Here is a 14299-nt window from a genome sequence, read left to right on the forward strand (position 1 = left end):
CTCGTCCCCCAGGCCCCTTATTCACACCAGCCACCAATTCAGGCAACACGCCATTAAGTATAATGCCTCCCATTACGGTTCCCTAATTTGCACTTCATTTAGATTCAACAAGATGTTAGCTAATAAAATTAAAAAGACTGGGTTCTATCAGCTATGTGACAGTGAATATCTCTGGTATTTCACGTGGGCAATTCTGGAATTAAAATTTGTCTTATCCCCTGCAAATGAGATTCTGCCACTGGAAAATCCCTCTCTCCTGGGCTGTCCTGGGAAGACCAGAGATAAGCTTGCTGGCTCCAGGTTTGAGTCTGGGGAGGGGGGAGGGGGAAGATTATCTCCTAAGGAGAGGACAAGAAAGCAGAGGGTCAAGTTCACCAAATTCAGAGCAGTAGGATCCCAAAGAATGGAGCATGAAACAACAGTGAGTTAAATGTGGTGTTTGGAACCCAGATATTAAAAACAAAAAAATCCAGAAACCTAGAGTGAGGAACAGTGGGATCCCCAAATGTGGACCCCCAAAGCCTGCAGGATGTTGGCTCTGAAAGACAGGACCCATGTCCAGGGTGTCTCTGAGGTGTCCTCCACATTTGGCTTCCAGACTGCCCCTCTTCCCCATCTACACCTCAATATTCAGATTTTGCTCCGCGGAAGTGCACGGTGCCGAATTGGGCTGCAATGACTCCACTGGGTCAGAAGTGTCCGGTGTGCTCATCTCAACACTGAGTGATCCCAACTCCCTCCTTTCTACAATTTGTTGCTGGCTTTGGGGGCAGGCTGTGAGCATCTCTTTTCCTGGTCGTCAGGCAGGCTGACTGTGTGCTGCAAACCAGAATTCATACAACTGCGTGCAGACAAAGAGCCGGCGGGGGCGGGGGGGGGGGCGGCAATAAATAGGGAGTGGACGGAGTCCTCTCTAGGGAAGGCACGTGCATTTTAGTGTGTGGCTTTGATGAGCTCTCTTGGAGACTGAGGCCACTCAGGACAGCTAATTGCTAGATAAGAGGCTTCTGGATATCCAAGACCCCCTACCATATTCAGGAAGGCACCCTATGAGGAATGCTACCATGTTTGCAGATGCCTGTTCACCAACACTGCCCCACTTTCATGAGCATCCCAGGGTGGGGGGAAACTGAGGCAGCATTCAAACCAAGAATCAAGGCAGGGCCGGAATTTCCAATTGGCTGTATGATTTGAGTCTCTATCTCTCCATCCATAAAATAGGGGTGTATCCCCCCCATTGCAGGCTCCAGCCAGCCCAGGCTTGAGAATTTGAGGGAATTATTTTATTTATAGAAAACCCCATGGGGGTTCAGACCCCAGTCCTCCTCCCTCACAGAACCTGCTCGCTCTCTCCCGCTCTGTCTCTTTTTTGTTCTGGGACTTGGTAATTATATGCTTAGAGATGAAGGCTTTTCAAAAACATCTTTCCCACCAATTTTCAGCTGGAAACGTGCATAAAAACAGAGATATTTTTATCCGCATGTTTCTTTTTTCCCCGTCTCCTCCTTCCAGCAATGGGCAATTATGAGCTTTTGCCTTCAGTCAATCCGTCCTGTAAGAACCCGCTTCCGAGGGAAATGCATTTCCACAGCGATGCCAGCCTGGCCCGGCAGATGCGGGCTGGCCCTTCGTCGGGGGAGCCGAAGGGAGAGAAGCAGTGCTGAGAACACAGGGTACACCTGGTCCCCCGCCCCGCACTGCAGCCAGGGGTGGGCGGCTGCCTTTCTTTTTTATTTTATTTCTCTTGAAAGCTTTGCTAATTTGCCTTCATTATCCCCGTCTCTCTGGGGCCCCAGGAAGCTATTGAGCTTTGACAAAGGGAAAAGGAAGTCTGCCCCTGGCCAGGCTGCCTTTGCCAGGATCCCGCCTCAGCAAGAGAGGGGCACGGGAGGGCGGGGCCACAGACTCAGCAGTGACTGAGCCCAGCTCTCTGGGCCTCCAGGAGGCAGCATTCCGCATCTTGGGGGGGGGGGGGGCGGTACTGAGAAAACGAAGGCCCAGAGGCTCAACCTGAGGAGAAGAGGAAATGACTGAAGGGAGGGCCAGCCACCAGCGGGGCCAGCCCAGCCCCACGCTGAGGAGGAGAAGGGGGCTCCTGGGTCCACCCTTCACAACTGTTCCCAGTGGCCCACGGCCGCCTCCGGGGGCAGCAGCTGCTCGCTGTGCCGACACACCCCCAAGGGATCTGCCAGTCCCAGCTTGGTTGTTCCACCTCGGCAGGCATTGCAGGGAAAAGGAAGGATGGACTTTGGACTTAGGCCAGCTTCAGATTCTGATTCTAAACCTTGCTGCCCACTGGCTAGGGATCCGGGACAAGTCACTTCTCTCTGAGCCTCAGGCTTCTCCTCCGCACAGTGCGAGGGCTCACCTCCTGGGGCGGTGTGAGGAATTAGTGGGATGATGGGGTATACACAGAAGCCATGAAACTCAGGAGTTCTCTCCCTGCCCCCATCGCTGACCTTGTTAGAACGGTTTTCGTAGATTAATAATGGTAACAACTCCTTCTGATTAAGCGCTGGGTGTTGTGCTAGGTGCTTCATAAGCATTGTCTCGTTTCATCCTCACTACCTTCTGCGATGGTATGATCATTATTCCCATTTTACAGAGGGGCAAACCGAGGCACACAAAGGTTAACTGACTTCCAATGGTAAGGAGCAGGGTCGAGATTTGAACCCAAGCCATGTTCTATGACCTTTAAAATGATTACCACTTTATCCTCACGATAATCCTATGTGGTGGGTGCCATTATCATCCCCATGTGATAGATGAGGAAACGGAGGCACAGAGAGGTCAAGGGAACTTCCCAGCGTCACACAACTCCTAAGTGGCAGAGCCATGGGCCCCCTCCAGCCTCCTCCTCCCACGCCATGACAGTCCTGGGGAGACTCCACCGTCATGCCTATGGCTCTGAGATCCCTGCACTCCAGGCAACAGCCCAGCTCCTTTGGGCACTGCCCACAGAAGGACGCCCCTCAGGCCATTGCAGGCTAGACCAGGGCAGATAGCTGGACGGGGACACATCCGGTACAGGCCGACCTCGGAGGGACAGCCCCGATCCCTGATCCCCACAGCTGACAAGTCTCTCCAGAGGCTGCCTCCCACGGAGAGAGAAGCAAGGAAAGATCAACTTGGCAACAGCATGACCCCTCCTTCTGTTCAATGCATGTTTTTAAGGGAAGCAAGAAATATACCAAGAGATTTTAAAAGTAGATGCCCGATTCACTTGCTGCCAAGGATTGAGAAAAAAGAACATGAAAAAGGAGCGCCAGGCCCACACTTTCCATGCACTAACTCATTTAACTCTGCCGAGAGCGTCGGGAGAGAAGCTCGCCGACTTCCTCATTTTATAGATGCGGAGACTGAGGCCCAGAGAGGTCACTCAGCTGGTGAGCTGCAGAGGAAGGACTGGAGTCCAGATCTTTCTGGCCTCCCAGCAAGCCACATCCTTACCCCTCGGCTGTGCGCTCTCCCTCTAAACACAAGGCTAAGGGACCCAAAGGAGTGGCACCAGGGAAGCCAGGGCCAGCCTCCAGGAGGCCCCGAGGTAGGACTCAAGCACCCAGAGGCTGGGCACAGCAGAGTACCAGGGGCCGTGGGCATGATCTGAAGAGCCTGCCAGTCCACTATCCCCCCTCCATGAGGTGTGTGGGACGCCTGGCACTGGGCCCTGAAGCCACGCTCAGGCTGACATCCCTGCCATGGCCCTAGAGCCCACGGTGACCCCAACATCATGTGGGATGAGGGTGCAGGCTCGAGTCAGGCCTCGGCCTTCTGCCTCTTCTGGGCCGAGGCTCTCCCGCTTCACCCTGAAACCAGCAATATTGAGGAGCATGACCTTAAAACTGGGTCATCAATGGAACCGTTTTATTTCCTGACGGTGGCTGCCTGGGGCAGTAAAAAGATTCATTTCACTCTGTGAAGAATAAAAGCAAAAGTTCTCACCACAATTGACAGTCCCTCGGCCTCCCTGACGTCACCTCCTAACACTCTCCCCTTCGCCAGCTCCATTCCAGTTCCCTGGTCTTCCTACTGTTCCCCACACCAGACTTGTGCCCACCCCAGGGCCTTTGCCTTGGCTATTCCCTCTGCCCAGAAGGCTCTTCCCCAGGATTCACAAATTCCCTCCCTCACGTCCTTCAGGAATTTGTGGAAATGTCATCTTCTCAGGAAGGTCCTCCCCAATAAACTTGTTGCACAACCCCCACCCCCCCCACACACACATACCTCTAGCACCTCTCATACACTCCTTTCCTGCTTTATCTTTTTCATGCACTCAACACCATGTAACAGACCTCACTTTTTAAAAAAATGTCATGCTCTCATTTACTATCCGCCTCTGCCCACCAGGATATCAGGTCCAGAAGGCTGGGTTACGTCTGTCTGCTCACTACCACGTCCAGCATGGAAAGTGTGGCATACGGTAAGTACTCAGTAAATAATATGGAATTCAATTCCTACTTACAGAGTAGGAGGATGGGGATCAAAGAGGTGAAATAAGTTGTTCAAGGTCACAAAATCAGGAAGAGGCAGAGCCAGGATGCAAAGCTGGACCTCCCTGGTTCCACACTGCGGCCTCTGTGATCAAGGGCCTGGGGTTTCCCCGTGGCCACAGCCCCTGCCGTGGGGTAGGAGGTCAGGCCTGCCTGACGATCTAGGCAATTATGGTGAGAGTCCCTCAGAGGATGGGCGGCCCAGGCCACAGCGGAAGGACTACCGTCCCCTACCCCCGTGACATGCATACACAGCCTGTCTGAGCCTTCCCAGGACCTGGCTGGGCGGCCGGTGCTCACTGAGGCCCAGTAGGCCCTGGGAACAAAGACCACTTTGTGGCAGGGAGGCAGAGAGTGAACACTGAGGGGCTGGGGGGTGGAGCTTCCTGCCAAAATCTCTATTCAGGCCTACTGTGCACCCAAGCCTGGTCACATCCCTTTCCGCAGGGGCTTAGGGTTAGTGGGTGGTGAACAAGGCTCCCAGAAGCAAGACAGGACATGTGCAGGCAGGAGTCCATCAGGGGCAGAGAAAGGGCACTGAGCAGTGCGTTTCACAGACCCCAACCCCAAGCCTGGCTCTCACTGAGGAGCTCTGCAAGGGGCCTGACTTCTCGGGGCCTCAGCCTTCCCTGCAAAATGTGGAGAGTGTATGGAGTGGCCACCTGTTGGCTGCTCTTGTCCCCCTTGCTCTTGTCCCCCTCCCCCCAGGCCTGGCTGGTCAATCAGAGGCCTAGTGATCAGGTCAGGGGTGAGCATGTGATCCAAGTTGGGCCAACAAAAGGTGGCCCTGGGATGTTTGCTGGAACAATTGGAAACAGGTTCTCTTTCCTTAGAGATGACTGACCTGGTTGACCTTAAACTCAAGGGTTATAGGGCCCTCTGGGCACCTCAAGGAGAGGAGTGAGTCTGCATGAAAATGAAGCTTACCTAAAGAGAAGCAGAGACCCAGAGTCCTAATGATGTTAACTGAGCACCTGGATCCCACTGTGCCTAAGCTCCATCTTTGGACTTTTCTTAAAAAAAAAAAAAAGTCTCAGTGCTGACATCACCTATGGCAGATGTAATCATAAGGTTGTGTGGCCTGGGGAGGAGACTAGGGTGAGGACTGCAGTGGTGAGGGTGGGCGTCAAGTAAGTCAACAGAGAGAGAAAAAGCCAGGGAGATGAAGAAGGGCCTTGAACGCCAAGACAAGGAGCTGTGTGGGACACCTGGGTGGCTCAGTCAGTTAGGCGTCTGCCTTCGGCTCAAGTCATGATTCCAGGGTCCTGGGATCGAGCCCCACATCGGGCTCCTTGCTCAGCAGGGAGCCTGCTTCTCCCTCTGCCTGCCGCTCCCCCTGCTTGTGCTCTCTCTCTCTCTCTGACAAATAAATAAATTAAATCTTTAAAAAAAAAAAAAAGACAAGGAGCTGTGATCAGATTTGAGTTTTAGCAAGCTCCCTCCCAGAGCAGCATGGGGAGGTGGGGTGGAGGCTAGAAGGCCAAGGAAGAGACTGGGGCAAAGGTCCAGGCAGGCAATGCTGAGGTCTGAACCCAGGTGGAGGCCATAGGCCCATGAGGTGGGGGAAGACACCTCCCCGGTAGTCCTCCAGGGGAAGTCTCCAGGGCACTACTGACCTTGTGGCTCTGACCACAGCAGGACAAGGTCACCCCACTAACCTGAGCCTTAGGTCGACAGAACAGATAAATCCAGGCCAGGAAGGCAGTGCCCCCATTAATAGTGTAGTCCCCAGGAGGGAGCAGGGGCAGACTACATGGGGTCAAATCCCAGCTTTGCTACTTCTGGCTGTGTGGCCTTGGACAAGTCACTTAACACCTCCATGCCTCAGTTTCCCCAGCTGTGAAATGGAGAGAAGAATAGTACCAAACTCACAGTATTGTGAATATTAAGTGAGAAAATGCACAGAAAGAGCTTAGAACAGAGCCTGGCACAAAGTCAGATCTCAACAGCTGTCAGCTACTATTATTATTTGTGTTATTGTCTGGGGACCTGGGGGTGGCCCTGTCTCTGCCCCTGGCCATGGGTGTGGAGTGGGAGACTAAGTTCACTGGGCTATAAAAGTCATCTGGGTGCCAGTCCTGGCTTGGCCGCTTCACCGTAGCTGTGGGGCCTTGAGTGGGCAACACCCCCCCACCCCCGGAGCCTGTTTCCTCATCTGTCCATTGGGACCACAGCCCCTGCCCTTGGAACTGTTTCAAAGAGGTACCATCAAAAGTATGTTGAGTGTGGGAAGGGATCAACAGGGGTAGCTCCAGCGTGACCTGCTGGTGGCTCTTGATAAGCTGGGGGAGGGGGGAGCAAGGGAGGAAGGCAGCCCAGCAGGATGAGGCTGGAGAGACAGGCAGCCAGCCAGATGGATGGAGCAACCACGTTTGCTCCAGAGCCCCTCCCGCGGGGCCAACCCTGGGCCCTCCTAGGAACGGGGCTGCTGGAGGGCTCCTGCCGCATGCATTCCCACCGCCCCGGGCTCGCCAGCCAGACGCCGGGCCAGGGCTCCTGCCGTCTGCTAGCCGGTCCAGCCTCCCGCCTGCTACAGGAGCCCCCCCCCCCCCCCCCAGCCTGAGCTCGGCCTTTGCCCTCACATCGCTGGGCAGGGAGCTCCCTCCCGCCAGCTCATGCCCATGCAGAGGCAGGACGCGCCTCCCTGAGGCGCCTCGGAGGGGTTGAGCGCTGCCCTCTGCAGCCCCAGACCTGCCTGCTGCCCCTGCCGCACGGGACAGGGGACAGCCTGGTGGGCTCAGTGCCCAGCCGCAGGACTGCAGGACGGCAGCCAGGTCAGACAGAGAGTCCTCTCGTGCGCCCACCCGGGGCCAGGGGTCCCGGCCCTGAACTCTCTCCAGGCTTTGGGTCTCTGGCGAGTAGCCGTCCCAGTCTCCTCCCTGGGAGCAGGAGCTCCAGAGGGTTCAGCCCCATCACTCTGCCTCCAGGTCCCCAAGACTTACCCTCCTCTCCAGGGGTCTCCCGGCTGAGCCCACACAGCATGTCCGCTATTGTCTCCTCGGCTGCCCACCAACTCCCAAGGGAGCCACGCTGCTCAGCCCTCCCTCACCCTCCCTCACCCTCCCCCGGGGAGGGGCTGTGGGAGGGAAGCTCACAGCTCCCACTGGCTGGGCACCGAGTCCACCCACTGCAGCGGGCGGCTCTCTGCTTAAAGGGGACACGGCCACTGTGTGGCTGGCTCTCGGAAGTCATCCTACACACCCCCCCATGCCCACAGTCTGAGTCTCGGTGGGGAGCTCAGAAGAGGGCACGCCCGGGTCCTCTTGCTGGGTCCCCAGGCAGACAGACCCGGGGGGCCAGTTCTGCTCCTAACTGGCCCTGGGACTTTGGTAAGTGACTGCTCTCCCCAGGCCTCAGTTTTTCCATCTAGAAAAGAGGAACAGTGCCTTCCAAACTTTTTTTTTTAAGTAGCAGATTCCAACAGAATCTTGCACAGAATGCCAGAACATGAGCCAGATAAAGTGCAGCCATATGCCAGAGAGCGTCTGCAGGTCTCAGGTTAGAAACCCCTGAGCTCAGAGTCCCCTGGGGCTCTTCTGCTGACATTCCAACTACCTCCTCTCGGCCTCAGTTTCCTTTTCTGTCAGGTGGGGAGTGGGGAGGATAAGCCCAAAGCCTGCCACATGGAGCATCCCCCCAGCCTTTGGGGAACACCGAGCAAGATGGGCAGAGGATCTGCCTGCCTTGGGCTTGACGGGCAGGGGCAGCTGGTCACAACTCCAGCCCCAGCTGGGCCTCAGCCCTGCACACTCCTGGATTCCTCCACACCAGCTCAGGACTGACCCTGACAACCCCGATGGACACACAAGGCCCCTCCTCCAGCTGTCCAGCTGCTTGTGCTCCCCATCCCACCAGTGTGTGTGGGCACCAGCTGAGGGCCAGGCACCACATAGGTGCTGGGAAGAAGGGTGGGTGAGAGCCACACAGGGTCAATAGCCCGTACGCCTGACTATACGTCCCCTCCTGCTGAATGCAGGCAGAGCAAGACAGATGAGGTCCTAGCTCCCGTGGAGTTCTTGGATACATGGGAACAAGTGGGGTTCAAATTTGTTCCGTGTGCTGCAGTGAATGAAAATGTACAGCACTGTGGTTAGGGACTGGGTGCCCTTCTAGGTTCCCTCCCGTTGCCTACTTCCCAAGAGTGCCTGCTTCTTTGGGTGACTTCACGTATGTCCCGGGGGCAGGCTCCAGGTTCCAAGCAAAGTTGTTGGGTCGGCAGTGAGGTCAAGGTCTCAGCCATGGAAGGGGTGGTGAGCACTGGGTCAGAGAGAGGGGACCTGCATTGGGAGGAATTTGCTGGGAGAATGGGGGCAGGCAGGGAGGGGGGTGCAGGCTCTCAGTGTGGTTTATGGTGCCCAGCAATAGTTAGGATGAAGCTCTCAGTGAGGACCCTGACCATCAGCAGGACACAAAGGGCCACTTCAGGGTTGTCTCAGCTCCACACCAGGCAGGAAGGGACATGGCCCTTGTCAGCCTGTAAACTGCTCTTAATAGACCCCCAGTCTCTTCCCCTAAAGTCTTGTGCACCAGGCAGCCCTCCGCCCCATATTTACAGCCCCTTCAGGGTGGAGGGCTGCCTGGTGCACAAGATTTTAGAGCTACATCCGTCCCCTCTTGTAAGAAAATATTTGCTCACCCTACAGATGCATTTAAATGAGCGATTAAGATTGGTGATCTGTCTCTCTTCCTGCTCCTTTGGAATTTACTTTTGTGGATGAGAAGCTCCTGGAAAGGTCACGCCATGGGTTATGGGAGAGCTTCCATGCAGCGTTTCTCTGAATGCCTGCTGTGCCAGGCACTGGGGACCGAGAAACCAGGAGACACGTGGGAAACAGTGTCTTCCCCCTGCCCTCTGTCCCTGTAATCCCACGGAGCACGTTTTCACTTGATTTTATCCAAGAGTGGGTTTGGAAGCAACTGTTGGTCCATTTTGGAATAAGGCAGGGTTTAAGTAAACATTTGGCACAAAGGTTAAGCGACTTGCCCAAGGTCACCCGGCTATGGGGTGGAGCCAGGTTCACACCCAAGAGGTCTCTTTTAAAAGGCACTGCTGTGTGCCTCTCAGGATTTCAGGGGTTATAAAGGGGTCTGGAAGTGCCAAGGAGGAGCAGTTAGCTCTGTCGGGGGTCCACCGAGGAGGTAGGTGTTTTGAGTCTGACTTTGAAGGATGAGAGGGAATGAGTCAAAGAAGGGACAATGCATTGTAGGGGTGCGCCCAGGCACGCCGTCCTGTGTGAGCAGTGAGGACACCAAGTGGGACATGCACACAGGGACATGTCCCGGGACAGCCAGGTCACCAAGGGTTAGTAAGGCCTCACTCCTCCAAGGGTAGCCAACAAGCAGCAGCCTCCCTGGGAGCTCCTCAGCAATGCCGACTCTCAGGCCCCACCCTGGCCCCCTGAATCAGAATCTGCATCTGAACAAGCTCCCCAGGGGACACAAATGAAGTTTGAGTAGTGCTCTGTTTGGAGTTTGGCTTTCATCCTGCAGGCAATGGGAGCCAAGGATGGTTGTAGAGCCAGGGAGTAAGAAGGCTCTGCGAGGACCTCAGCCGGGCAGCACCGCCTGAGGGAGAAAGGAGGAGGGCCTGGCAATGAGCAGCAAGGGTCCCTTCTGGGAGCCGAGAGCAGGCGGAGCTGCTGTTGGTCCTGCTCCAGACGACCCCTCTCATCCAATGAACGCTGCCAAACTTCAGGGAAGCAGAGGAAGAGCGGGACAGATTGCTGCTGGGTGTGCAAGGTGGCTGGAAGCCAGGCCTGCCGGGGATCTGGGCCACAGCATCTCCCAGTCAGAGCGTTGGATTGTCCCGCATTTCCAACACTGTGAATGGGCCGAGAGGGAGACTGGACCACGTACGGGAGGTGGAAGGGCCACTGAGCTGGTGGGCACACCTCCATGTTCAGAAGAGGCCCTGCCACCCACACGTCCTCAGGTTTTGTGAGACAACTGGAGGACGGATTGCTGGGCGACCAGGAGCATGCGTCCAACCCTCTCTGGACCTCAGCTTCCTCGCTGTACAACGGGATAATATAAGCACCCACCCTCTAGGGATGGGGAGGCTACGTACTCATGAGTCAGAAAGCACGTATCCATCCATCCTCCTGTCAAGACTCTCATACCAACACTGTGAAACAGACCAGAAGGTGGCTGAGCGCACAGGTCAGGTGCACCCAGGCTCAAATCCCAGCTCTGCCACCCTTAAACTATGTGACTCTGGGCAAGTCACTTCTGCATGAGCCTCCGCTTCCCGCCCGTGAGGGCCAGAGACTTGGAAGGGCTTTGCGGACTGTGACTGTCCAGCACGTACTCCTGACCTCCTCCCTACGCGGAGCCAGGCCTGCGGGGTCCTTCTTGGTGTCTCTTAACGGGGCTCCACGGGCATCATGTTCTCTGGTGTGCCAGGCTGTCCCTGAAGGACTCGCCGCAGGACTCCTGGCATCCCTGCCCCTCCTCCCCCAGGGACAGTGACAGCCACAATTGGGAACCAACTGACCCCATGCCACACAGGTGGGAAAACCGAAATCCAGATGGGGCCATATCTGGGGACCCCCGCCAACACGGGGGGTGGGGCCTGGACCTCAGCCTCCGCCTTTTCTCTCAGACCCCAGGGCTGAGTCCACCATGACCACAGGGGAGCTGTGTGAGCCCGCCCCACCCTGCCCCCCCGTCCCCCGCCCCTGACTGACAGCCGGAAATGAAGTCTGGGTGGGAAGGAGGCAGAGACGGTGATCTGAAGACAAGACAGAGAAACCCTTTACTGCTGTTCTGTTGCTTCTTCCTGCCTCTCTCCTCACACCACCCCAGAGGCCAGGCCAGGACAATTGCTGCCCCCTGCCTGGTTGGTAAACATTTCCACAAGGTGGGTCCCCATTTTACAGATAGGGAAACTGAGACCCGATCTGTGATTCCAGCAGCCGCAGGGGAGGCACTAGCCGACCCCCTCTTAGGAGGTGCTGTTTGGCTGCAGCCCCCACTCCAGCCAAGCTGTTCCACACGCACCCCATTGTCCTTCCCCTGACTTCAGGGTGGGCTGGGGAGAGCTTCAGGGGCGGTGCCACCTCAGCGGGCTGCTCCCAGGCTGCGGCCCCAGACACCTGCCAGTTCCCAGAGCCCCTCACGGCAGCCTTCCCCCAGCCCTGGAGGGCACGGGGGCATCCGGCCAAGGGGACTCAGGTGACAGGCTATGTGCTCCGACCAAGGAAGGGAAGGCTCTGGGATGTGAGAGGAACCACAGCTGACTGTTCTGCAGAACCAGGCGAAGAACGCCTGTGTGCCGGGCCTGACTTTCAACATTTTATACTTATTTCCTCATTTCATCCCACAACATCCCCATTTCAGAGATAAAAAACAAAAAAACAAAAACAGGAGCCCAGAGAGGTGAGGCCACTTGCTCTTAGTCACACAGGGGGTGAAGGGTAAACTGGGATTTGAACCCAGGTCCTCCTAATACCATCCACACTAACACCCCAACCCCGAGCCCCCTGAGAAAGGCACACTCAGAAGCCCTCTCACCAGCCCACCCAGATTCAGGAAGGACAAAAGGTCTATGGGGTGGAGGGGAAGGGCCAAGCTGCAGCTCCTGGGGAGTCTCTGGGAATCTTTTGACTGGAGAGGGGCTAGAGGCACCATCCCAGGCCCAGCTATGGATAGGGCAGCTCCCTAAGGCCCTCTCTTGGCCTCTGTACTTCCCTTGACACCTGCCATGGCTTCCCTCCTAGAAAAGAGGACACAAGGCCACAACCGTGCAGAGGGCCTCTCTGAGCGTCAGGTTCCTCCTCTAAAGTACTGATGATGAAATTGTCCATTCAAAGGACTACTGTTGAGAAACTCAGTGAAAAAATAAAACACCTAGAAAACTGAGTACAGGGCACGCAGAAGCAGCTAGTGTGATCACAGCCCTGCCCCATCTCTCTGGCCACTCATTCATTCAAAGAATATTTATTAAGCACCCACTACCTGCTAGAAACGGAGCTTGGCCCGAGTTTTCTACAGTGAACAAAACAGATGTAGAGCCTGCCTCTCTGGCTGCCAGTTCAGGGAGGAAAACATGCAAATATAGATACATAACGAGATGGTACTGAGGGGAGTCGGGACAGCACAAGGCAGGGGGACCAGGGAGCCTCCCAGGGGAGATGGCTTTCAGGCAGAGGCAAAGGATCAGAAGGGGAGCAGTCAGGGGGCCAGTGTGGCTGAGGTCGCTGGGCGGAAGAGGAGTCAGGATTCTGCTTTGGGCACGAGGGGAGCTGCTGAAGGGTTCTGAGCAGGGTCATGTGTGATCTGACTTTCTTCCAAATGGTGGCCAGACCGAATAGGCTGCGGGGTCAGGATGCGTGGGGGGGGGGGGGGCAGGTGGAGGGAGGAGAGGAAAGAGGAAAGGCACCTTGAAGTAGGAAACCTGGAACCCAATTTTCTCTATACTCCCCGTTAACCCCTTCCTGCTCTGAGCCTCAGTTTCCCCTTCTGCCACACATTAAAGCCCTTCTAAGAACAGCCAGCTGTGCGAGTTTGGGGAACTGCCAGGTGGGAGAGGTCAGAAAGCACGGAGTCAGGATGCATCTTGCAAAACAAGAAGAGATGGAAAAATGGGACATTGTGTGTCAATGATATTCTGATAAAAAAATAATAAAAGAAAAAAAACCATTAAAAGTAAAAAAAAAAAAAAAAAAAAAAAAAAAAAAAAAAAAAACGATAAACGGGCACTGACTGAATAGGCAAGGCACCAAGCATGAAGGCAAACAGCCCCAAGTTCGTGCAGAGCTGTTCCAACCAGAGAAGTGCAAACGGAACGATAAACTCCCACTTGACCCTCATCAGAATGGCGAACATTAGAAATGCAGACAAAATAAGTGTTGGTGATCATGGGGGGTAGGTGGAGAGTCATGGACACTCCTGGTGGGGGGTAAACTGAGGCAGCCTAGAGAGATGAGGTGTCGGTGCATGCTGTCACCCAGCACCCTCACTCCTGGTGGTCATCCGCCACTGCTCAAAGGGGCAGGAATGGGAATGCTGTTGGTGAAGCTGACCTGGGTCTCCATCCCGGGGGAGGGGACAGGTAACGCGTGGCGGCCACTCCCCATGGTGTATGACACAGCAGTTAGAAGCACAGCGGATGGATTTAGGAAGCAAAGGGTCCAGTTAAAGAAAGGAAGGAAGGAAGGCAGAAAAAGGAGAGGAAGAAGGAGAAGGGAGGAAGGGCAGAGAAGGGGAGAAAGGGGGAGGGAGAGGGGAGGAAAGAGAATGAGACCTACCGTGTCATTTCGTTTATATAACTGAAAAATACACAGAAAGCACTGCAAGGGTGCACATGTGTGTAAAGACCTATTTCACAGAGTGACAGTTTCAAGGGACACACTGGGCATGGGGATAGGGGACGAAGGAGAAAAAATTAGATAAAACAGAGCCAGCGTGGGTGCTAGACCACCACAGGACCACGGGTACCACGAACCGAGGAGTTCAGCTCAACCCTTGGAGCCTGAGGTTAAAAACAAAAAATTAATAGGTGCCTCGAATGGATCTCTCTCCTGAGGACACTGGGGAGCCATGGAAGAGTTTAGAGGGAGAAAGGGATAAGTGCTTTAGAAAACTAACTTGAGTCAGTGCTAAGAGTGCCCCTGCATGGGGGCGAGGGCCTCAGCTGACCTCAGTCAACCCTCGGCCATGCTCCTCCCGGGGGCGGGGGCGCTGCTCAGGCTCTGCCCCCCTGCCCTCTCGCTGCCTTCCAAACGGAAAGAGCAAAACATTAAAATAAATGGGCAAGTTGTCAGGGCTCAGCCCTGGGAAAGAGCAGCGTTGTGCGTTCCAATCTCACG

The 14299-nt window shown here is 55.4% G+C and overlaps 1 protein-coding gene across 4 annotated transcripts in view; it reads right to left on the reverse strand.

The window, feature by feature from the left end:
- GRIP2 (glutamate receptor interacting protein 2) overlaps positions 1 to 14299 on the reverse strand; it is a 95962-nt gene that overhangs the window by 34773 nt on the left and 46890 nt on the right. Inside the window, exon 1 of one of the 4 annotated variants that reach the window (XM_036073648.2) lies at positions 7433 to 7507. The exons of the other annotated variants lie outside the window; for them this stretch is intronic. Coding sequence (XP_035929541.1) covers positions 7433 to 7472 — 40 coding nt within the window. The 5' untranslated portion in view covers positions 7473 to 7507. Of the gene's footprint in view, positions 1 to 7432; positions 7508 to 14299 lie in introns of those variants that run through there. 4 annotated transcript variants of the gene reach the window in all.

The sequence above is a fragment of the Halichoerus grypus genome, chromosome 1, assembly GCF_964656455.1.
Source record: "Halichoerus grypus chromosome 1, mHalGry1.hap1.1, whole genome shotgun sequence".
Lineage (NCBI taxonomy): Eukaryota > Metazoa > Chordata > Mammalia > Carnivora > Phocidae > Halichoerus > Halichoerus grypus.